Genomic DNA, 25,650 nt, shown 5'->3' on the forward strand with positions numbered 1-25,650 from the left:
GCACTATTTTTGTTTATGGACCTGGACTGATTGGTGGAAGAGTTTTGTTTTTGTGTGAGTGCTCTAATATAATTTTGGGAAATTCAAATGGTGGTGTGTTTGTCCTTATTAACTCTATTTAAGTGTTCATTTTGTGTTATTTATATTGTTTATACAATACCACAAGGTCTTTCGAAAGCATTTTTTTTTGTGGGTCATGAGTTAACCATGTATCCTTTGTGGGGTTGAGGATAATACAAATTGCCCAAACCGCTACAATGTGTCAACATGAATACATCACAAACTAATGCAGATTATAAACTACAACTAAAGAACATTTAGGCTAAGTTACAAACGTAATTATTTGAATACATTTTTACATTTGTTGTCTTACCCATGTTCTTTTCCAAATGACAAACAAGATCACACTGATGGATTTCTCTTAGAACATCTAGTGTGACCTGTAAGGCCTCATTGCTTCCATAGTGTTCAGTCAGTAACTTAGCAGTGTCCATGGTGTCCTTGCCCTCCAGTTTACCCCTTGGAACAGGTTTATGCTTAGATTTGCTGTATTCTTGTAAATTGAAATGAAACCTTTTTAGGTCATCTTTTAAAAGGTTGTCCAGGGTTTTCTGGATCTCCACAGTGATCTTGGGTATGTCAGGTAGGGTTCTGGTCTGCAGAAAGAAAGGGATGTAAATTATTTAGTCTTAACATTACAAATAAATAACTGTCTATATTAAGTAAAAATCTTAATGGTTTGTTATGCCTTCTATGTGTTCTAAACAACTACAAGTTTTTTTGTCTTTGTGAGTTTACTGTATTGACTATAAAACAGAAATTTTACCACAACAGTTTCTTTCCTCTTGGCCCCCAAGTTCTGTGCCTTTGGTTGCTGAATTTCCTCTTTTTCTGAAGTTCTCTCAAATGGCAGATGAACATTTTCAGGCTTTTTTCCCACCATTTCATCTATTTTTGATTCAGTGTTGTCATATGACTCAGCTTGCTGGGTTGCTATTGCTTGAGGCAGACTTGGTTTAGGTTGAATGGGTTTTGGAGTTGCTTTTTGTTCTGTGCTGGTGTGAGGGATCGGTTGCAGTGTCGGCTCTGGTTTCTCATTCAACTGACGTAGTTCTGCCAGAATCTTCACAGCAGGACCACTTTTCAAATCCAGATCCAGAAAATCCTGCTTCTTAAAGCAAACAAGACAATCTCCAGAAACATCTTCCTCCTGGAGCCGTTCTGCATATTTGCTATATGTCTTCACATGCTGCTGTAACCACTGGTTCACCTGCTCCTTTGTCCAGTTTTCCACGTATGCTGGGAACTGTGACTCATGTTTTGATCCTTCTTTCAACCTTTCTAGATAAGATGTAATTTTGACTGCAGGACCGTGTTTTATTCCCAAGTCTAATATGTCTGTCTTTTCAAAGACAACTAAAATATCTCCAGAGACTTCTTCTTCAATGAACCTGTCTGCACAAAGCTCATGAACTTTGACCTGTGTCATCAGCCACAGGTGGACATCTTCCTTCTTCCATTTTTCAATTTCAGGTGGCGGCTTTGTTGTTGAGCGTTTCATATTGGATCAACTAAAAATGAAACAGATGAGTCATAGATCAAAATAGTGAAAAGAACAGTACGACAACATATTGCCTTAAGACTGAAGATGTCAAAGTAAAAAAAAATGTCAGAAATATCAGTGACCCAGATGGTTATTGGCTTTTCAGGAGAGTTAAAATATTCATTTACATGAATATGAATAATGCATAATAAATTATGAATAATTCAAACAAATGTCGTTCAAATGCAGTGGCAAGTTACAGTATACACGGAAGTCACAGAAAATGTGCCAAAAGTTGGGTGAGCATTCCTATGGAAGTCCAGTATACATGCAAAATAATGTTTTGACCAATCTTTAGGCCCAGCAGTAGGTTATCAGGCTGTGAGTCAGCCACTAATTAGAAACTCCTCTGGTATGAGAAATTCTGTTTTAATTTTTACAAAGCAAAGTATCTACACAAAAAGTTAATTTATATTTTCATTAAGCAAACTGTATTTTCTGGGGTGATTTATTTTGATTCCTAAATCAACTTTACAAAGAACCAATCAGAAGCAAGTTAAGTATGCTGCTGATATCATTTTCATTCAACAAGGAAGGTTTTGGTAGAGGTTGTTGGTTTGCATTTAGATGTGTTTTCATATTTAGCCATCTTAGTGTGGATGTGGTCTCAGAGATGCGAGTTTCAAAGAGGTTCAAGTCACACTGTGATGATGTGCATTTGGCAAATTATAAGACACTTATAATTTTGACTAAAGGCAAGTCCACATAGAAAACATTTAGATGTTTTGATGTCCGTCATTTGTGCGTCTCACGGAACAGATAAGGTGCAGACACACTGGATCTGTTGAAGGATGTCAAGTTGACGGATCCTATTTATTTTCTATGGAGAGCAGGAGATCTGGCCGTGCAGTGCATGTTGGATACAGCATGGTGAGTTGATGGGCCATTCACTGTATCTGTATTTGCATAACCACAACTCGACTTTAACTTTATGCAAATTAGTCCGTCCAGTGCAACACACCTGGCTTATGAATTTCAGATCAAACTGTCAAACTAGGCAGTGCTGATCAAATATGAATCAAGATTCTGTTACTGCATGGCCTATTTCTCACCTAAAATGTTTTCAGAAACATATTTTATTTATTTCTCTGGTGGTTCTCAGGATTCTTTAGTCTGGTGAGGCTTACTGTTGTAATGCATCAACTCTGTCACCAAGCAGTCTTACCCAAATAAACATATATTGTTGGTCTGTTTTTGGGAGATTAACCTTTAATTATCATTCCTTTTCTTTGCCTAAGCACCTGTCCCCCAAAATGTCTGTGCACAGCACTGCTCTGTACTGCCTGCTTGACCCAACTAATATTTGCTCATTCTCCAGAGCTGGCACACTTTGTGAAGATAGGTCTGGCTATGTGAGACTAATATTTGCTTAACCCTGTTTAATGTTGTCCTGTTGCGTGCTTCATGTGCTATATGCTTCTTTGGCTACTGCTTCAATGTTGTCACATCAATAACATTAAAATTCTCTAATGTCATATGTTTTATCAGTGTTTTGTCATGAGTTGCTGTTTGCACCCTATTTCAATAATTGTGTTTTTATCTTCACCGTTTTTTTGTTCTTGCTTTTTTCACTTTTAGGGAGTCTATTGTAACATCTGTCCAAGGCTACAGATGAAAACTAGCCTTCAACTGTGAGAAGGTTGACGCCCCACCGTTTCCATGCAACTCTACTGTTTGGGAAGAGTTTGACAAGTTACATCACAGATCTTGGACAATGACATGTCAGCATTCAGCTGTACCCAACCACATGTGGCTGAGAGTTTCGTCTGCAGTCTTTACATCTTTTAAGAAACCACAAAGAAATTCGGACCAAATGAAGTTTCACTTTTTAGTTTGTGCCTGAACTTAACCATACATATGTTTTGTGAACTGACATGAACCTGCTGTCATTCCAGTATGATATGGTTTTTATATCATTTCAATTTGACTTCCAGGATGACACAGTCCCTATGTCCCCCCCCCCCCTCACCACACACACACACACACACACACACACACTTTGTATTAAATTTACACCATTGTTATGTCCCATCATGGTTTTAATGTGTGTTTTTAATCAAATAAAATATCTTTTCATTGTCAGCCTTGTAGAATCTTCTCATACAGTATGTGCATGCTTATCTTTTCACTCAATTAGTCAGTCTGCACACCGATATACAGGATGTGGTCTGAATGACGCATTTGGCTGTATTTTTGTACATCCATTTTATGTTTACACCTGGAAGGATCAGAGTACAGCCGTATTACTGTCGCTCCCTGTGTGTGTAAATTCTGCCTAAAACATGAGATTAGTCCTGCATTAGGTCATTACACATCTTGATGTCTAAAAACGGACCAGTGTTTTAACTTTAATGTGACCGTGTGTCCTTTAATAAGTCACAAAACGATTTTTTGGGGGGTGAACTGCTTCATAAACCAAACTTATGAACTGAGTCCTAAAGTTCTAAACGTTTCCTCGAACGAATTACAAACTAATTATTAAATGTAAAAACAGTATAACAACCTACGCTTCACCCACTCATACAACGGGCCGTTTCCTACCAAACGAGAGAAAAAACAACCAGGAGGGCAGTGTCGAGGTTTCATACGAATGCTTCCCACAACTGATGACACATCAACTATAGTTGTTATTCAAAATGTGAGAGTAAGAAGAATTCATCGTTCAGCTTTTACATGAAAAGTGAATTTCTCACCGCCTGAAGTCTTTAGACTCACGCTGCTTTTCGGCTGCGGACCATTTCTTCTGGTAGACGAGGTTTGATGTTATTCTGAGGAGACAGTTTACTGCACCGATATCTATTTAATGGAGACTTTGCGGAGATGAATACTGCACTTTTCCGTGAAAAATTCATGCAGTCACCAACCCTTTATCCGTGGAGTCCGCCCCCCGCCACATCATTTCCTGGAACAATGGTTTCACTGCACACCCACCCACAGACCCTTGAGTTCAAGTTTAGGACAACAGGCAGGAAATATTCACACACATACACACACATACATACATACATACATATATATATATATATATATATATATATACTATTCCGTGAAAAATTCATGCAGTAGTTATATATATATATAATTCATGCAGATGTTATATATATATATATATATATATATATATATATATATATATATATATATATATATATATATATATATAACTAGTAATAGATTACGCAAATTAAAAAATTAAAAATGAACAAATTAACAAAAATTAAGCAATTTGACATTTAAACACAATACTAGATTACTGGACGGGGAGTTTTAGTTTTGTTCAATACTATTATTAAACTTTTTGAACTTGATCGTCAATGAACTGTAATATGATAACTATATTGTTAGGACCTTTAAGTGCATTTACCTCAGTAACAATGTCCACACCTTGCTGCTCTCTCTCCACATAATGTTTGTTTTTTATTTGTCTTATCAATCCATCTCCTTTTAGTTTTCCATTAACGTGTTTAATGCTTTCCTTATTAACACATACGATAAAGATTATAATATCACACTTGTATAAGTAATATTTATACACTCACGAGCTCTCCTTCTCTCACAGAATCCACTCTGAGGTCAGCACCAAACGCAGACCAGCAGCTGGCTGCGTAATGAGCTGCTGTTTCAGTAAACCAGGCGCTGAATACACGCAGATTGCGGCCGCAATGAAAACAGCAGCAAACATTTGCGCAATATTTTCTCATTAAATTTTGCCCTCAGAGTTTTACCATAGTAAATGTATGGCCTATGGTTTTAAATTAGTGAAATCAAAGATTCTGACAAAATTTGACAAACATATTTTATAATTAAGGAAATTTCCAACTGCATACCCAAAACATCCCTTTTTACATCTGTTGCAGGGTACAAAGTTCTAGTTTTCAGATCACTCTGCAGCCAGCAGATGGCAGCAGAACTCCAAAGATCCTCGACAATGATCCAATATACAGTCGGTAAAATGACAGAAGTGACTGTTTTCCCCTACAGTTCCCCATAAGAAGCTCCAGGTTAAAGAAAAACAAACAAACAAAACCACACAGTCTGACATCTATTCTGTATCAGCCTGTTCCAGCTCTACACTGAAGCTACATGTTTAAAGAGAGTAAAATATTTAAACCAAGACATGTTTGTTTTTTTAAAGGTCTGAACCATTCCATTAATGGAAATATTCAAGATTTCTTTTGCATTATTTCACATGCATTTCTCCAAAATTTAGCCTGACACGTTTTATTTATAGGGAATCTCTTGACTATTTCACCTGAAATCCCTGAAAACTTGGATATTTATTGTAACAGTAATTTTAAAAGAATCAATTTCACACCTTAGAAAAATCTAAGAGACTACAAATATGTGCATTTGTCCATACGTCCTTCTGCAAAACAAGGCAGGTTTATTAAGCACATTTAGAGAAGGCGAAACAAATTTAAAGAATACACCAAATTTTTCCAATTTCAAACACATTATAATATTGTTAATCATGAGGTTTATAAAAAGTTGACTATCGTGTACATCCAATCAGAATGCTTGAAGATAAAGTCAGAAGATTCATCCTCTTGAACAATGAACAAAAGTTTATTTTCTCCAAAAATCAAAGGATTTGCATTCATGAACATAAAGGGAGAAAAAACACACACATGGGCTTTTGAATCTGAAAGAAAACAAAGACAAGATTCAAGTTCAATTAGTCTCACATGTCCATTGAAAACCCTACGAGCTGGATCTCCACAAGCTGCTCCACTGAAACTCAACACACATTAATCTGTTCATTGGCGGCTCACGTTCACTGAGAGATATTTACTGCTATCAGCCCCGTCATAACGACCTGTGTGAATGCTGTGTTTAAGTCATATTTAATGCAATGAATCTCTGTACATTAGTGTTCATATTTTTGTCATAGTAAAGATTGCTGCACAAATCAAAATATGAATCTATAAGTGTGGATGAAAATCTGCAGTTTAACTTTATATAACAGGTTAAATTCAGCTTTCTGCATAGAACTGATGTAAATCTGTCTATTTTGAAAAGTAATAAGTGGCACCAGTCTGGAGTCTACAAAGAATTCAAACTGAATGAACTCTTGGATATTTAAAAATCCCAAAACATTGTAAAGATCTGTTAGTTCTTGTTTTGTTGTAAAGGTACGAGATCAAGACAAACTTTGTGTTTCATTTTGGCACCTGATTTTGATTTAGCAATTGTCAAATTTTAGTCATTTGATTTTTGTTAGTTTTAGTCAACAAGAACTAAAGACATTTACATTTTCATGTCTTCTAAGCATTTTGAGGTTTCAACTGTCCCAAATCTGTGGTCCATGATGATTGAATGCCTGATTGGTCTGCACCACCAAAACACAAAAATGTCATATTCAGTTCAAATTTACAAAAAATCAAATTGAATTAATAGAATTACTATTATTTAAGTACCATATGATCTTTGTCTACCCAATTATTTTCTCAAAGATTTGATTAATGAGTGAATTTGGTTCTTAAAAAATATTTTTTAAGTACAAGTAATATCAATAGGGATGAACAGAGAGCCCAGTATTTGTATTTGTATCTATATTTGTTGAGGCAGCAAAATTATTTGTATTTGTATTTGAATAAAAGTGGAAATAGGTGTAAACATAATTTTTGTTTTTATTATGCTTTTAATTTAAGGATATCAGGGTGTTAAAAAAAAAAAGTGTTTATGAATAAACTATCTTACGAAGGAGGTCACCATACCGGGTCTCCCAGATCATAGATGACTGCGCTGACTACTGAGCTAAAACTTAGTGCATTGGAGATATGCAGACAGACCTGTAGCTTCTTATACACCCATAACACAGAGACAGCACAGTGTGTAATGTGTAGGAAAGAACTTCAAAGGCAATAATTGCTTTGCACTTTCCATTTATTGCCTATTTCTTACAACCTAACTGTAAGGAGAAGGGGAACAACAGGTTATGGAGAGTCCTTTGAGAGCACTTCCTGTGTGTCGGTAGCTGAGCTTTATCACCCCCAACTCCAGGAGTAATGTTTAAATTAGGAAATGTGCGTTATGTAGCAGGTGGATGTGACTCCCCTTAATTTTTAAAATACTTGTACGAAATAAATGTTTGTAAAAAACCCACTATTTGGGCTTTGCCAAATAACGTATTTGGATTCGGCACCACCCTTATTATCAGTATCTGTGTTAACAGTTCATATATTAGCAAACTGGGTTTAAACATGGTGGAGTCATTGCCTTAAACATGCAATCAAGACTATTGTAGCTCACTGATTTCTATGCAGAACTTTTCATTATGAAATGAATATTTCATTTCAATTGCTCCCTAATATCCCTGAGCTTCATATTTTGCTTCTAGTTTTTTTCTCTTTCTATTTGTATATTTGATCTTCTCTCTCTTTCTGGATGCGTTGTTTTTGCTCTTCGATTGCCCTTTCTGCCTCTTGGAACATCTCATTGGTGTAGTGGCTTCCTCCGTTCTTCTCGACTATATTTCTGATCTTCTTAATCAGCTCAGTGACTTGAAGGTGATCCTTAATCCTATTATTGAAGACATGGTACTGGCCATTGCATCTGGCGACAAGTTCCTGCAGGTCTGTGCTGCCCTCCATGAAGTCCTCAATAGTGGTGTCTTCGAATTCCAGATTGTCACCATGAGTAAAGAGAACCATGCTGTATTTGTCTGCATCTTGGCCAAATATTCCTTGAATTGCCTTCACTGTCTGCTTTTCTTCTAATGTGAATCTGCCCACCTTGATAACTATCAGAAAGATATGGGGTCCAGGAGAGGAAAAAAAGATGCACTGACTGATGTCTCTATTTGTTTTATCCTGGTCATACCTGGTGTCAAACAGGCCTGGAGTGTCAATAACAGCAACCTTTTGTCCATCCATTTTACCTGTGCCCTTAGAGCACTCTTCAGTTATAGACCTAGCACTTAACTTTGTTTCAAAGCACTGACGCCCAAGAATGGTATTTCCTGAGGCACTCTTCCCATTTCCAGTCTTCCCCACCATCACAATCCTTAGCTCCTCCTGTTCTGTTTGGAAGGACGACAAATAAGTATTTGTAAGATTTTGTACAGTACATTTTACATCAGAAATTGGCATCTTAGACAGTGTTAAGGAAGAAACTCAAACCCCAGGTGCTTTGAGAAAGGGAAATTATTTGCACATTTTAGGTAGAATTTTACTGTTATTGCAATTTTTATATGTTGGTACAGTTGCTCAAAAGTTTTACTATTATAATTTCTACAAGTGGATACAATACAATTGAGTAACATTTAAATCCAACAAAAAGGATATTTAGGGTGCCTTAATGAATCCTTTGTTTACTTTCATGAGTTTGTGCTCACCAATAGATTATCAAAATGGAACAAACCTTTTGCTGCTCAATATTCACATCCTGTGTGAAAGTTCTCATGACAAAAACAACAGTTTGAAAAAACATATTGACATGTGAATTAATTACACAAACTGACCCCATTGTGTTAAGGCCTTTGGTCTTTCACACCCATCCTGGAAAACTTCACAGCCAATTCTATTTGTTATAGTGTACCGTCCCCCTCTGTACTCTGAATTTTTATCTGAATTCTCAGAGGTTTTTTAATCAAACTTAGTCCTTAGTACAGATAAAGAAATTACAGTTGGTGACTTTAATATTCATGTGGACATTGATAATGATAGCCTTAGCAATTTCTCAGTGTCCACAGGTGAAAGTAGAAGGAAGATGATAAGACTTCTTCCATGGAGGAGAACTTAAGGGTTGCAAATGAATAAAACCAACTGCTCTATATCTTTGCAAGATTTCATCAGCCAGTTCTTATAATCTAACTCTCTGTTAGAGTCGCTGTCAAGGTCATGTCTGCCATTGCAGAAGACCCAACTGATATGTTTGTAGAGGTTAACAGATCACAGATTCAGTCTGCCCTTGATATTGTGATGGAGTGTGCCAATTGGCCACTCTTGACTCTCTGTATGAGTGACACAGTCCACCTTTAGCAGCAGACTCAGGGGCAAAGTCTAACACACAGAACAATGTCAGCTTACTCCAAAACTGGAGGTACTGCATTTGTTCTGGACTGCTTTTGTTCACAGCAACAAATCTGTCATAGCTGTCCAGTGAGTTCCCACCACAAGTCAACAAATTCTTACTTTTGTCACCCTGGTTAGCTTCTTTCTTCAAAACTTCTTTTGAAAAATGCCTCATTTGACCTGTAAGAACAGTAAAATAGGTACATTATTAAGTAGACAAACACACACAACATCTCTCAATTGAACTTTAAAGGTTAAAGTTGTTGTTATTCTAAATTTTCTGATTATCAGAAAATCCCAAGAAAAACAAAACAAAACCAAGGATGTGTTAGTCCATCTCTCAATACTTTCTGACTTCAACATCCTGCCTTCCTACTGAAGACATAAATCTTTAATGGTTTACAAATGTATAGATACATTTTTAAACAGGCTCAGTAATTTCCCAAAACAACTGGCAAGCATAGTTCTTAACAAACAAACAGGAGAAAGTTGTGCATAAGTTTGGGACTCAGTGGTGGATGAATCCACATTTGGTGCTCTAAGTGAGTATTACTGGTAGCAGGATGGTGTATGTGGGATTGAATAAAATTCAAAATAAACTACAGTGTGTGTGTTCATGATCATAAAGGAACATGTCACTCAGTGCAGAGGTGTGGCTCGATGGTGTGTTTTAATAGTTTATATTATGTATCAGGCTTCGCATACACAGGCAATTCTTGTTAGAAGGATCAGTACATTGTTTCAGTGGGTTTGGTCTTTTAATGGGGCTTGATGACAGTAGGAAAAATATGGAATATTGCCAGTCATCCCAGGTGCAGTTAAGTTACTGCAAATACATTCTGTTGTTATTTGAACACTCAGAACTAAAGGTTTTCTTCAGCATTAACAACAATGGTTTAACCACAAATTAAATTAGATTTAATCAAATGTGTGAGTATGTATGTGTCAACATGAAAGGACAAACAACATCACAAACTAATGCGGATTATAAACTACAACTAAAGAACATTAAGGCCAAGTTATAAACTTCATAATTTGAATACATTTTTACATTTTTTGTCTTACCCATGTTCTTTTCCAAATGATTAGCAAGTTCACAGTGATTGATTTCTTTTAGAATGTCTAGTGTGATCTGCAAGGCCTCATTGCTTCCATAGTGTTCAGTCATTAACATAGCAGTGTCCATGGTGTCCTTGCCCTCCAGTTTACCCCGAGGAATAGGTTTATGCTTGGATTTGGTGTATTCTTTTAAGTTGAAATGAAACCTTTTAAGGTCATCTTTTAATAGGTTGTCCAGGGTTTTCTGGATCTCTACAGTGACACTGGCCATGTCAAGTAGGGTTGTGGTCTGCAGAAAGAAAGGGATGAAAATTATTTGCCGTTAGCATTACAGAGAAATCACTGTCTATATCAAGTAAAAATCCTGATGGTTTGTTATGCCCTTATATTCTCTAAAAATGCAAATGTTTTTGCATTTGTAATTTTACTGTATTGAATATAAAACAACAGAAATTTTACCCTTCCGGCCATTCTGCGGCGAACGCTCCAAAATGTTTTGTTTTTATGGCCTGGAACTTTATCTCACCGCTCTCATCACTAGTGTTTCCAGAGCACAGCAGGCAGCTATTTTCACCTACAAACCTCTGAATACCCATTATACAGCAGACAGACAAAGTTAGTGACTAGAGACTTTGTGAAGACCAAAGCAGCTAAAAGGAGAATGACTGTTGGACTTCAGGTAAGGTGGACACAAATACAACTCAAAATGAATGCTAATGATGTTCTGTGTCTGCTGATGTGTAAATAGGCAACTGTTTTCTAACCTATTCACTGCAACAACTTTATGTGGTGATAATATGTCGATGTAAATTACAGCTTGTCGCACTGCCCCCAAGGGGTCAAAAGAATTAATTAATGCAGGTTTACCATAGTTTCTGATGTATTTTAAAAGGATAATTCCAGTTTATTTCAACCTGACATGTTTCCCATAAAAGTGGCCATCGTAACTGGATAATGCTAACTTTGCACTCACCGTGTTACAATTCAGTAACACCTACCATCACTTGCACCAGGTTGTCAGTTATTAATATAACTAATCTAACATTACATAACATATTCAGTCACGTCTGCTGTTACTGGCATCAGGTTGTTTGTTATGAATAAATCTACTCTAACATCACGTCAGTAACGCCTGACCTTACATGCACCAAGTTGCCAGTTTCTAATACAACTAATCTCACGTCACATTAGTAACGTCTACCATCTCTTGCACTAGATTGATAGTAACTAATATAACTAATCTAACATCACTTCAGTCAAATCCACCATTACTGGCATCAGGTTGCTAGTTAGTAGTTAATCTAATGTCACTTCTGTAACATTTACCGTTATGTGCACCGGGTTGCCTGTTACTAATACAACTAATCTAGCGTCACTTCAGTAACACGATTTCTCGCACCAGGTTTCAAGTTACTAATACAACTATTCTAACATTACTTCAGTAACTTCAAGATGTTTCCATTATTCTGCACCAGGTTGCCCATTCTCACTTCACTTCAGTACTTAAGATGGAACACCCAACACTGGAATTCCAGGGCCCTCCACCTCCCATCAAGTTTTTCAACACCAGCACCAGCAGCCTACATCATCCAGGGCAAATGACACCATACTGCAATGACTGTTTGAATTCAAAATTTACAGTCTATAAGCCAGCACCAGCCCACCCTATATGCTGCCCCGCTAATCCTTGGAATGGTGTTCCTCAGCTTTGGCATTGATTGATTCTACAGTCTCTGGAACTCTTCAAGAAGGATGAACACCATTCTTCATAAAGATATTCCCTCATTTGGTGTTTTGATGATGGTGGTGGAGAGCACTGTCTAACATGTCAGTCCAAAATCTCCCATAGGTGTTCAATTGGGTTGAGATCTGGTGACTGTGAAGGCTATAGCATATGATTCACATCATTTTCATAATCATCAAACCATTCAGTGCATTCAGTGACCCCTCGTGCCCTGTGAATTGGGGCATTGTCATCCTGGAAGTCCATCATGACCTGCTCTATGTGAAAAGTGCCTTGAGATAAATTTGTTATGATTTGGCACTACATAAATAAAATTGAATTGAAAATTGAAATGTTTCATCATGGGGTGAAGGTGACCACTCAGGCCAACTTTGTATTGATTTACAGTTTATATATATATATATATATATATATATATATATATATATATATATATATATACATACACACACACATACATATGTATAGATAGATAAATATGATATAGATATACAGACAGGTGACAAAGAAAAAACTGGTACAGGTCTGAATGCTGAATGCTTGACCCCTGCAGTAAGGGGATCTGGTGGCTCTGTTATGCTGTGGGGGGCATTTTACTGACATGGTTTGGGTCCACTTGTCCCCTTAGAGGGAACTGGGGTCAGAAGATATCTTTGGTTAATTCTCCTTTGTTTGTTTAGAGATTAGTCAGAATTTGTTCTGAGAAGATAGTTGGTTTTGTTGTTATTGTTTTGGCCTTTGGCAGGTTTGTACAGCAATTTTAAAGGATGGGGATTCTAGGGTCTGGTAGCAGTTTACTATTTACATCCAGTTATTTGTATGAAATGCTGGTTAAAACTTTACCATAAGACATTGCCATAAGACAGACAGATGTTACACATCTTAAATATGAATGCTGACCTTAGTCTATGACTTTAAAAACCACAAAAGAGGTGACTTTACAAACCAAATTTGCCACTTCGCTTACATTTAGGATAGCCTTACATTTATGTTCAATGATTGAACGCGCGCACTTACTGTACTGTACTTCAACTGTTTACTTTCAGCGGTGGTGGTGGGTTGGCCAAATGGCTGTGATTGGCTGGATGGCCGTTCAATCACTCCAACATGACCAATAGGTTTGTCATGTATGGGGAACTGTCATTGGGGAAGGAGGGAGCATCCGCTGCTTTGGTTCACCCTGAAGCCCAGCTTCATTGATTAAAAGTTAAGTCAGTAAACGAGAAAAAGTTAACTTCCACTGATTGTAACGCTATGTAGCAATAAATTGCTCACCTCTTGCATTTATCTCGCTCTACGTGGTTTGAATGCTGCATTTGGCTGCATTTTTTACAGCCATTTTGTGTCTAAACCTGCAGGGATCAGCGCACTTCCTTATTCCTGTCGATTCCTGTGTGTTTAAGTTCTGCCTAAAACATGAAATTAGTCCTGCACCAGCAGCAGGTCATTAAAGGACGCAAGGGGACATTAAATTTAAAATACTGGTCAGTTTTTAGACATTAAGATGTGTAATAAGTGACAAAACGAATTACAAATTTATTATTAAATGTGAAAATAATAGGCTACTTACATTCCACCCAATCACACAAGGAACCATTTTTGGTTAAATAATAACCAAGAGGGCAGTGTCGTGGTTTTATACGAATGCTTTCCACAACAGATGACACATCAAGTACAGTTATTATTCAAAATGTGAGATTTAGAGGAATTCATTGTTCAGCTTTTACATAAAAAGTGAATTTCTCACCGCCTGAAGTCATCAAACGCCTCTTCACGCTGGTTTTCGGTTGCCGACCATTTCTCCTGGTAGACTTTGATGTTATTCTGAGGAGAAATTTAACTGCACCGACATGTAGCCTATTTACTGGAGATTTTGCGGAGATGAATACTGCACTAATCACCGACTCTTTATCTGTGAAGTCTGCCCCCTGCCACTTCATTTCCTGGTGCAATGGTTTTACAGCACACCCACCCACAGACCCTTGAGTCAAAGTCTAGGAGAACAAGCGTTAAATACAGACTTATATACAGTATATAACTAAAAATCGATTACGCTGTTAGAAACAAAAAATAAGCAATTAGATGTTTATTAATTTACACAATACCAGATTAATGGACGGAGAGTTTTAGTTCTTGTTCATTATTATTATTAAACTTGAATTTGATCTTGATCATCTATGAACTGTAAAATCATTCATCTGAATCACTTCAACTTTTCTTTTGTTTGGACCTTTAAGTGTGTTTGGCTCAGTAATAATGTCCACATCAGCACCACCTGCTGCTCTCTCTCCACATTGTGTTTATGTCTTTCATTTGTCTAATTTTATCATTTCATCTCCTTTTTAGTTTTCCATGAACGTGTTTAATGCTTCCTTATTAACACATACGATAAAGATTATAATATCACAGTTGTATATATAATATTTATAAATCTATGGGCTCTCCCTCTCTCACTCTGAGGTCAGACCAGCAGCTGGCTGCGTAATGAGCCGCTGTTTCAGTAAACCAGGCGCTGAATACACGCACGCAATGAAAACCGCAGCAAACATTTGCGCCATATTTTCTAATTAAATTTTGCCCTTAGAGATTTACCATTGTAAATGTAAGGCTTATGGTTTTAAATAAGTTAAGTACAAAGTTTGAGTTATCAGATCACTCTGACCTGGATGGGAAGCAGCCAGCAGATGGCAGCAGAACTCCAAAGATCCTCTTGACAATGTTCCAATATTCAGTCAGTGCAGTAACACCAAATGACTGTATTTCCCTCTATATATCCCCATAAGAAGCTCAAAGTTAAAGGGGAAAAAAATCACATTGTCTGACATCTAATCTGTATCAGCGTGTTCCAGCTCTACATTGAAGTTACATGTTAAAAGAGAGTAAAATATTTAAACCAGACATGTTTTTTATTTTTATTTTTGTTTTTTTGTTTAGGTCTGAATCATTCCATCACTAGAAATATATTTAAGATTCAGTGATTTAGAGCCTCTATTTCCCTCATAGAGTTCAGCCGACGACTGCCAGCAGCTGTTTGATCAGATGGAATGGGGCAATGATGGCCTAAAGGTTAGAAAAGTGAGTTTGTGAACGAAAGGTCACTGGTCCAATCCCCCAGACCAGCATGATAAATCTGGTAGGGAAAGTGAAGGAGAAGCACTTGATCCTCCCTCATTACCGCCACTGAGGTGCCCAACAGCTCCAGTGGAGCTGCTCACTGGTCATCAGATTAGACTGTGGTTGCACTGGGCTGCTTCCAGGTGTGAATGTGATCAAAAAGTTCCTGAAAAAGAGAGACTCCCCTGAATAAATATAGGTTAAAAGTTAAGAATTAAATAATTCAAATGGTCAGATTATCTACATGAAGCTGTGCTTTTGATGATCATCTTTTTCTGTTTTGTTTATCCTGATAAAATATTGTTGTATTGTCAGGCAATATTGACTCACTGAGTTTCTGTTGTACGTTTGGTCATATGTAATGTTTTATCAAGATTATCTTGAAAGTGACACATAGTTAAAATGTATAACAGGTGTCCAGATCAGACGGAACATTGGTTGGACCATTTTAGAAAGTGTAGCATATTAACTTGTTAATCAAGACATATAGGATGTATAAAACTACATAATGAACACTGTATATAACTAGAAGAGTAACAACATAACAGGTGGTAACAACATATTTCGATGTTGCTGGAACTTCCAGATAACGCCCCGGGCGTCAGCACAACTTCCAATTTGAAAAAAAAAAAGTAATCTCGAACCATTTGACAACAGTCATACAACGTCTAAATGTTTGCTGGGTAGCTCTTCCCAACTAATAAAACACACTTACATTAGTAAACACCCTCCCTTCCAAAACAGTGCCGAGCTGCAGCAGTGAGATGTTCCAACAATTAATATGCAGGGTCTGCTCTGTCTTTTGTCTCCAATCAAAGGCTGTCCTGTCATCAGTGAGTCCCATTTGTTCACGTCACAATATTGTCAAATACTTGCCTATACATAATAGTCTGAGCTGCAGCCTCCCTTTATTGGTAATCAAGGCAGAGCCAATCAGTGACTGCTACACATAGTGGTCGATTCCTTCAGCTGAGTTGTGTGTGCAGACCATAGACTGTATATGTATAATGGATGTAGCCACCATTACATTCCCATTTTGAAGCCTCAATCTTGGATCTTGGATTTTTGGAGCCAGAAGTGATGAGAAGTGACCATATTTGGATGAGAGAGTGGAGCTGGGGAGGAGCACCAAAGGGTCCAACTACAGCACCTTTCACACTGCTGGTAAGGACTTGTTAATCACAAGGTAGTCACACACACAATTACTCATCGTGTGAATTTGTTAATTTCGAATTAATTTGTTTATTTCCATATTTTGGGCATTTGTTAAAGGTTGTTTGCCTAACCACCATTTATGACCATGTGCCAGTTTAATTACTTTGCTTCACATGATTTTTCTTGAACTTCTGCTGATGTTAAACCAGATGGACTGTTCAGTAACTATTATGTGTACTAGAGTTAATTCACAGTATTGCAGGCTTTTATTTAAAGTTGTATTACATTTGTTAATAAGTCAGTCTACTGATATTATGTTTGCTGATATTATTTGGAGATGCATTTTTTCAATTAGTTGTAAGTGAACTTATTATGATACTTAAGTGGTTCCTGATAAATGATATAAGATGTGTTTATTGTTTATTTTCTATTATTTCAGACGACACCACCTTTATAGAATGAAAATGAAATTTTTGTGATGAATCCTCGTGACATCCTGAATAAAAATCCCTTCCCTGACTCTTTGACTGACTGACTTTCTATAATATTGTCAACCCAAATAAGTGATTCCTGAGGTCAATTCCTTAATGGTTATAAAGCAAGAAAATTGAGATGGAACAACTGGAGGTTGAAGTGGTTTCATTTATAATGAAATACACAACATTTGTGAAAGGAGTAAAATATTCTTTAAAGTCAATGGCACATTTTAAAGAAGGACTTCTGAAAAATATTTTTAAAAAGTTGTTTGAAATGTTTTATGTCTTGTATTTGTGCATTAAAGAATTGTATATTAAAGAAGACTTGAGTTAAATGTTTGATTTTGTTGGACTTAAAACTATTTTAAGTTCCCCTGACCTGCACCTTGCTGTAAGAAAATTTGAAAATTAAAAAAAAAAAAAAAATTATGATACAAACATTGAATAAATGAAGAAAACATGCTGAAATAGTCTATTTTGTTAAATAATTGATTAGTATACCAATGTTATCAGAAATCAACAATGAATCAAACAGATCATCTGCCGTGGACCATGGGTTGTGATAACTAAACACAGGGCTGTTTCTGGACATTGTGGTGTTGTAGGCGAGATGTCCACTAGCAGAATCAATCCTTTCATTAGAATATTTATTAACATTTACAAATATTTATTAATTTTATGATAGCTTGTTATTTTACATGTGACTTGATTCAGCCTCACTCACTTTCTGTTCTGTGTCATGTCATCAGCATCATCTTTCAGGTAGTATTTGTACATGCACTAGTCCCTGTTGATAGTGGGTTTCACAATGATGGTTATTCTGCTTGGCTAAGAATGAATTAGACGACACAGATCAATGTTCAGATATTTCTTTAATAGGAGCACTCAGGTCATCACTGTACAGGCTTGTAAAGACAATGACAAAGGAAGAAGCGGCATGAGTCCACTTTATATATGCTTCAAGTGAACATCTGGATTTCCACTCAAATTCTTGCTCCATATGTTAATTTGGCACATAGTCAAAACACATATAGTTCCTACATACATTCTTAACACAATTCCAGACATCTTTCCACTGAATCCATCAGAAAATGACAGTTTCTAAGAAGTGTTGTTCTCCATTATCAGGAACTCAGAAATCTTGTGCCTCTGGGCTTCTTTCTTAACAGTCAATGTCTGTAGCTGAGATATCTGATAGTTAAGAGTACACTGAATATACACTGGACATACATGATTGTAAAATATGTTACATCACTTGTAATGACTTTTCCTGGTTTTAATCATATCAGGATGTGATAAAGAACATATTCTGGTTATTAATATCTCTGTATGATTATAACAATATCCAGGTTACTGATCATCTGTGCAGGAGTGTCATCAACTCATCACAGATAGTCTATATAATATTTACTTTAATTATGTTTTTACTTCAACCTACAGTGCACACTAAAATTAGTAAAGCATTTTAAATATATTTTATAGCTGAATACCTCTGCATTAAGAAAATATAATGTGCTAGTTTCCTCTAATATTTAATATAGAGTCATATGGCCGGATCAGACACTAACTAACTTCTGCATCAACAAAATACTTAAGTTTTCAACCAAAAGCAGCATTTTAGAGGTTTGGTTCACCTGCAAAATGTTACTAAAACAGATGGCGCTTCCAATGATTGACTGAAACTACTGATCACTGTTTTTATATTTTGTGGTTCTGCGATTCACTCGTTCACAACACTGTGCCTTCAGTGTTTTAACAGTTTTTGCTCTGGGTAACTATTGATCAAAATGCCTGGATTTGCTGGATCTGGACTTTGCCACACTGGCCCCACTCATGAGTTCCTGCTCGGCCCATAGACTTTACATTGTGATGACAGCACAGATTTTTGAATTGGTTTTCTTGGCTCGAGGAAAGTTTTGCAAATATAAAACCTGCATGGATCAAAACTCTCTTTTACAGTGGTGGTCTATGGGGAAAATGCTTTTTAGGCAGCAGGGGGATTTTTCGCTGCAATATCGCGAGTGACTGCTGGGAAAAATTGGCTGCAAGGCTGAGCCGGGGCATCTGAAATGAGTTACAAAATATATCTTCCTCCTCTTTGGTGCCCCTCCAGCACACCTGTGCCTAAAACGACTCTGTCTTAACAGTCCAGAGTCCAGAGGGGTTGAACTTTCAAAATATCCAAAGCCTGTTTTATGTGAGCCTGTACCATGAAGCCAGATCATTATGTTAACATCAATCTTTGGAATGAACTCAAGCTTTCCAGTATCACAAAGCTGGCTGACTTTTACCAGGGATAAATCAACATGGTAACCTATGCTGAACAGCTAACCTGCTCCAGAGAAGGTTAACTTCAGAGGAGCAGATCACAGCTCATTAATACCCTGAACACTGACCAATCAGATCAGGATCCCAACATGGACAAAAGTTTAGAGTTTACAATAAAATGACAAGTGAAAAAGAGTGATTTATTGTTCCAGGCTTGGAATTTGGAATATTGTTCCACTCTGTTTAAAACAGCTTTTAACAAACAGACGTATAGTTCACGACTCTGAACACATAATAATGGTTTTAGCTGACGATCAGTGTCGATGAGTTTACACTCTGATTCCAACACTGCAGCTCAGAATAACATGAGACGACTGTCTGATGATAATTGGAAATAAAAATGAAACCCTCTGTTGTTTGTTATTAGAAAAATGATCCACACACTGTTAATCAGCTCCTGTGATTGTAAATGCAACATTTCAGTCAGATTAACCTCATCAGTCAGTCAACTACTTTTCCTCTCTTTGCTTTGGCAGCAGAAACAGTCTTTTTTCAGTTTTTTATGTGCATGACATATTGAGAATAGTTTCTTCATAATCCAACTAAAAAGCAAAACTCATATATAAATAGTTCCCACATGCATTTCAAGCCTACTTTTAATATTTGGAAATCATTTCTAGTGTTTCTACATCTTCTTATTCTGTTGTATGATTATATTGTTAACATTTCACTTTTTTAAATATCACTTTTTGCTGTCGCTAAAACAGAGCTTTCCCCCAGATAAATGATGTTACATATCACATGATATCACATGAACCTGAAAGAGGCGTAGCTTGAAACCCAGAGCTGACTGAGCTTATTGATAACCAGCTTCATGATACCAGTTATCCAGACAGCTAATGTTAATAACACAAAGAGAGCCAGACGAGGTTGAACTTGCTTTGTGATAAAGGCCTCCGATCTACTACATCAGCTTCACACATTCATTTTGATGATGAATTTGTTACATAGCTCTTCCTCAGCAGGTCCAACTGTACAGTGCGACGTGTTGTTATTTCCCTCCTCTTTAAAGACTTAGCAAAGCTTTCCTATCTTCCTTACAGACGGGGTCATGGCCTCAAACATCAACCACTTCTCTGAGAGGACAAACAGTAGAAAGATTAACATCCCATGGTGACAAAAAGTGGCGAAACCCGCTGATCTCCTCCAGAAGTCTTATCCAGAATCTGAGTACAGTTCCACTGGTGCCACTAATGACCTTGAGCTTGTTAATGTTTGCCTGTTGTAAATGGACTGACAATATATGACATTAAATATATGTCCATACAGTAGCTGCTATGTGCAACATTTTGAAAAATCTAAGCAGAAAATATCTTTCAATTAAATAAAATTAAAGAATTACTACTGTTATTTTTTATGTATGATGGCAAAAGGTCAAAAATGTTGAACAATAACACAAATCCACCTGTCAAATGCCTGAAAGTTGTTTCCCTTTTATAAACATGGCCCTTTACTACATTCTGGACAGTAGCTGTAATGTAAATTGCACCTAAACTGCACCTTTAAATAATGTGAACATTCTCCCTCCTTTGCTCTTCTTGCTTCCTCTCTTCTCTCCCTCTCTCTCCTCTCCTCCTCTCTCCTCTCCCTCCTCTCCTCCTCTTTTCTCTCCCTCTCCCTCCTCTCCTCCTCTTTTCTCTCATTCTCCCTCCTCTCCTCCTCTTTTCTCTCCTTCTCCCTCCTCTCCTCTTTTCTCTCCTTCTCTTCTTTTCTCTCCTTCTCCTCTTTTCTCTCCTTCTCCATCCTCTCCTTCTCTTTTCTCTCCCTCTCCTCTTTTCTCTCCTTTTCCTCCTTTCTCTCCTTCTCCCTCCTCTCCTCCTCTTTTCTCTCCCTGTCTCTCCTCTCCTCCTCTTTTCTCTCCTTCTCCTGTTTTCTCTCATTCTCCTCTTTTCTCTCCTTCTCTCTCCTCTCCTCTTCTCTTCTCTCCCTCTCCTCCTCTCTTCTCTCTTTCTCCTCCTCTCTTCTCTCCATCTCCTCCTCTCTTCTCTCCCTATCCCTCCTCTCTTCATCTCTTCTCTCCTTCTCCCTCATCTCCTTCTCTTCTCTCTCCTTCTCCCTCCTCTCCTCCTCTTTTCTCTCCTTCTCCTCTTTTTTCTCCTTCTCCTCTTTTCTCTCCTTCTCCCTCCTCTCCTCCTCTTTTCTCTCCTTCTCCTCTTTTCTCTCCTTCTCCTCTTTTCTCTCCTTCTCCCTCCTCTCCTCCTCTTTTCTCTCCTTCTCCTCTTTTTTCTCCTTCTCCTCTTTTCTCTCCTTCTCCCTCCTCTCCTCCTCTTTTCTCTCCTTCTCCTCTTTTCTCTCCTTCTCTATCCTCTCCTCCTCTTTTCTCTCCTTCTCCTCTTTTCTCTCCTTCTCCTCTTTTCTCTCCTTCTCCATCCTCTCCTCCTCTTTTCTCTCCTTCTCCTCTTTTCTCTCTTTCTCCTCTTTTCTCTCCTTCTCCCTCCTCTCCTCTTCTTTTCTCTCCTTCTCCTCTCTTCTCTCCTTCTCCTCTTTTCTCTCCTTCTCTCTCCTCTCCTCCTCTCTTCTCTCCCTCTCCTCCTCTCTTCTCTCCCTCTCCCTCCTCTCCTCCTCTCTTCTCTCCCAGTACTCCCTCTCCATGTTCATCCGTTTTTCATTCTCCATCTTCATTTCCTCATACTTCCTCTCCCACTCCTGCTCCATATTTTGCCTCTCCCTATTAAGCTGCATCTCCCTCTCCTTTTCCAGATCCCACCTCTCCTTTTCCTTTTTCAAGTCATTCATTGCCATATTCATTTCCTGTTGTTCCTTCTTTCTCTCCTCCTCTCTCTCTCTCTTCTCCTTCTCCCTGTCAGCCTGGAGTTGTTCAGTAATATCTTTCAGATTTTGGTCATATTTTTCTTTTACTTTCTTCTCCAGTTCCTCTTCCTTTTTACGTTCTTCCTCCTCCTTTTCTTTCAGGATGCGTTGTTGTTTTCCTTGAAAGGCTCTTTCTGCCTCTTGGAACATCTCATTGGTGTAGTGGCTTCCTCCGTTCTTCTCCACTATATTCCTGATCTTGTTAAACAGCTCGGTAACTTGAAGGTTATCCTCATTATTATTATTGAAGACATGGTGCTGATCATTACATCTGGCCACAAGTTCCTGCAGATCTTCGCTGTCCTCCATGTACTCCTCGATAGTGGTGTCATCCAGATTGTCTCCATGAGTAAAGAGAACCATGCTGTATTTGTCTGCAGCCTGGCCAAACATCTCTTGAATCACCTCCACCGCCTGCATTTCTTCTGGTGTGAATCTGTCCACCCTGATAACTATCAGGAAGATATGGGGTCCAGGAGATGAAAAAGAGATGCACTGACTGAGGTCTCTATTTGTTTTATCCTGGTCATACCTGGTGTCAAACAGGCCTGGAGTGTCAATAACAGCAACCTTTTGTCCCTTCATTTTACCTGTGCACTTAGAACACTGTTCAGTTATAGATGTAGCACTGCCCTTTGAGTCAAAGCAGTGACGCCCAAGAATGGTATTTCCTGTGGCACTCTTCCCAGTTCCACTCTTCCCCACCATCACAATCCTCAGCTCCTCCTTTGCTGTTTAGAAGGATGAAAAATATGAAATAAGAATTTAAACTCTAATGGCCAATCAACACTGGCTCCAAGAGACGTGCTTCACCCCAGGACTCCTCATGTTTTTATGTTCTGAGTCTATTTTCCTCTCCTCTGTCATGATTAGTGCAGCCTAATCTGCACAGACAGCTGTTTAAATTACACAAAAATCCTGCTGTATGTTTGTTTTGAATTTATTAACAGTATCTATATTGATTAATCGGCTCCCAGTCTGTCTGTCAGCTCACCTGCTTCACTACAGGTAGATTCCCCTCAGCTGCTACGGTGGGTGGGGGAAAACATCAATGAATTAATAAACACAAACACTGTCAATTTCTCCCCTTAGAGCTGACATGAAAACTATTAACTATTAATAACTACCTGGATGTGCGCCACCACTCAGCCTTACTGCCGGTTTTGCTCAGTGGCCACTTGCGGTATTTCAGTGAGACCACCATTATAAAAAAACACATAAAGCTGTTGACAGGACACCTTGAACTGCAAACAAGGTCAAACAAGGTACTTTTTGTGGGTTTGTGGCGTAATCCCGATGTAAGGTCTAAGGACCGAGCAGCAGAAACACTACTGAGCATATTTAGGCGGCTGCACAGATTCTTTTTTTTTTTTTTTTTTTTTGACTTATGTGCCAGATGAGCAATTTTAATTGCTGAATAGTTTGAGTCCGGTATCTAGTTCTTATAATACATCCATGATGCTAATGTGTGCGTAAATATTCAGAGTTCACAGTTACACAAGATGTTTCTCAGTAGTGATTTAATAAATGCAGAGGCTTCATGTAACATGTTGCTATATGTTATCAATCCATCTATAAGTTTGTTGTCCTGTTCCATGCTGTATTTCTGTAATTTTGCTTTCTTGTTCTGTTCTGTACACACAACATCTATTGCATGTCTGTCTGTCCTGGGAGAGGGATCCTCCTCTGCTGCTCTTCCTGAGGTTTCTAACATTTTTTCTACTTTAAAGTTGTTGTTTTTGAGGAGTTTTTCTTCATTCTAAGGACAGATGATGTTGAATTGCTGTACAGACCTCTGAGGCAAATGTGTGATTAGTGATATTGGGCTGTATAAATAGATATTGAATTGACTTCACAAATACAAAGAAAAAAACATACTGAATACAATTTAAGTCAAAGGACCATATGAACATGAATATAGTAGTATCATGAGTCATGACTTACCACATTTTAATTTGCTGGCCATGTTTGGGTTTAAGAGTGTAGAGTTGATGCTGCAGCTGAAGTGAAAGTCTTTCTGGTGCTAAACCTCTTTATATGGAGGCTCTGTGGATCAAAAACAGGAATTTATGACTGTAGTCTGACTAGAGAGAAGCAGAAACCTTGATGGGTGTGTAGTTAGTTTGGTTACTGTACAGTGCAGTTAAATAATAGTCACCCATTCAAACATGAGCCAAATGTATTTTCATGCACAGTGATAATGATTCAAAAAGTCTGTCTATTTAAGTTTCTTCATGGCATTTTACATATTTTCAAAATCCATGTGTATGTGATTGGTGCAGAGTGGGAGTGGAGCTGTTGGTAATGCTGCTGATTACAGACTGCAATTTATAGTGTAATCATTTGGTGAATATACATACATACATATATATAAATATGTGTCTTTGTGTTTGCAAAGTCAGAAGCTGAAGTGCTTTGCTTGAAGAAGCTAACAGCTGAAATACTAAAGCTGAGAGTTGAACTGTAGTACTGTAAAAGGGGCTGAAATGAATTGCCTCAAATTGCCTCAAAAAGTTTCACATGAAAAGCCGGCTGGTGAAGCGCTTTGCTGAACACCTTGCAACCTAAAATGCATTGCACACAGCTGAAATGTTTTGCATTGCAGAAAAAAGTAGAAAGGTTAAATGCGTAGTTGAAGTGAAAGCACTGACTGGGCGTTATAGTTGTAGTTGTCTTAAAAGTACAGATATGACCTGGAGTTAACTGAAGGCTGTTCTACTTTCCATTTAAGTGTCAAATAATATTTGTATTTATTTTTGCCAAAAAAAAATCACTGAATGCAGCTTTGAAAACTTGGATGTATGTTCATGTGTAATTACAACACTTTCAGAGAGGAGGGTGTCAGCAGACATTAGACTGTTAAGATCATGACTCAGTATTTATGAATCCTTTTAGGATTTAAAGTTTCAGTCAACTTGAAAGCTTCATTTAACAGCAGGAATAAGCAGCTTTCCGGTTAAATGAAGGATCAGAGAAGTTGGACTTACAGGACAGAAAGTGGAGGACTTGGCGGAGCGCAAAACGCGCAGAATGCAGATCAAATAGTCAGCAGAGCGCACTCATACCACTGTATCTGAGTCATGTTAACATGGTATAGTGCGGGTTTGCTTCAGAGCACTCACCTACTGAGCTCATTAGACGCGTCTTCGGGCTGGATTTCTGCTGCTGACCACCTCTCCTGGAACAAAGTGTGATGTTATTCTGATCTTATTTCTGTTGAGATTAATTCCGCATTACAGTCTCCACCCGCATGTTCACTGACTATCAGAGAAAGTTTAGTCCGTCCCAACCGCATCACATCCCGTCCAGTCAAACTCGCCCACAGACCTACTTTCGTTTAGACCT

The 25,650-nt window shown here is 37.8% G+C and overlaps 3 protein-coding genes across 3 annotated transcripts; all 3 read right to left on the reverse strand.

Annotated features, from left to right (window-relative positions):
• Nucleotides 1–263: 263 nt before the first annotated feature.
• Nucleotides 264–4,574, reverse strand: LOC122988821. The gene is made up of 3 exons (XM_044361448.1): nucleotides 4,297–4,574; nucleotides 827–1,571; nucleotides 264–656 (listed from the first exon to the last, which is right to left on the reverse strand). The coding sequence occupies exons 2-3, from the start codon at nucleotides 1,559–1,561 to the stop codon at nucleotides 318–320; spliced, it is 1,074 nt and encodes a 357-aa protein (XP_044217383.1). The 5' UTR covers nucleotides 1,562–1,571; nucleotides 4,297–4,574; the 3' UTR covers nucleotides 264–317.
• Nucleotides 4,575–7,471: 2,897 nt separating this feature from the next.
• LOC122988822 (GTPase IMAP family member 9-like) lies at nucleotides 7,472–14,359 on the reverse strand. Its single transcript, XM_044361449.1, has 4 exons — nucleotides 14,169–14,359; nucleotides 10,684–10,966; nucleotides 9,739–9,798; nucleotides 7,472–8,624 (listed from the first exon to the last, which is right to left on the reverse strand). Exons 2-4 carry the CDS (start codon nucleotides 10,946–10,948, stop codon nucleotides 7,957–7,959), a joined length of 993 nt encoding a protein of 330 aa, XP_044217384.1. The 5' UTR covers nucleotides 10,949–10,966; nucleotides 14,169–14,359; the 3' UTR covers nucleotides 7,472–7,956.
• Nucleotides 14,360–21,519: 7,160 nt separating this feature from the next.
• LOC122989018 (GTPase IMAP family member 9-like) lies at nucleotides 21,520–25,650 on the reverse strand (the record flags this gene model as incomplete). Its single annotated transcript, XM_044361696.1, has 4 exons — nucleotides 25,428–25,650; nucleotides 24,250–24,351; nucleotides 21,763–23,036; nucleotides 21,520–21,720 (listed from the first exon to the last, which is right to left on the reverse strand). Coding segments are annotated over exons 2-4 (1,497 nt in total), but the record flags the coding sequence as incomplete, so codon positions are not given.

Source organism: Thunnus albacares, chromosome 9, assembly GCF_914725855.1.
Source record: "Thunnus albacares chromosome 9, fThuAlb1.1, whole genome shotgun sequence".
NCBI lineage: Eukaryota > Metazoa > Chordata > Actinopteri > Scombriformes > Scombridae > Thunnus > Thunnus albacares.

What these genes read in the sequence shown, in the direction of transcription:
- LOC122988822 (XM_044361449.1), bottom strand. Translation starts at nt 10,948, where the DNA reads ATGGCCAGTGTCACTGTAGAGATCCAGAAAACCCTGGACAACCTATTA. An exon ending in TCATTTGGAAAAGAACATGG is followed by an intron (nt 9,799 to 10,683) that starts GTAAGACAAAAA and finishes CTGTTCTTACAG; the next exon opens with GTCAAATGAGGCATTTTTCA. An exon ending in AGCTAACCAGGGTGACAAAA is followed by an intron (nt 8,625 to 9,738) that starts GTAAGAATTTGT and finishes CCTTCCAAACAG; the next exon opens with AACAGGAGGAGCTAAGGATT.
- LOC122988821 (XM_044361448.1), bottom strand. Translation starts at nt 1,561, where the DNA reads ATGAAACGCTCAACAACAAAGCCGCCACCTGAAATTGAAAAATGGAAG. An exon ending in AGAGGAAAGAAACTGTTGTG is followed by an intron (nt 657 to 826) that starts GTAAAATTTCTG and finishes TTCTTTCTGCAG; the next exon opens with ACCAGAACCCTACCTGACAT.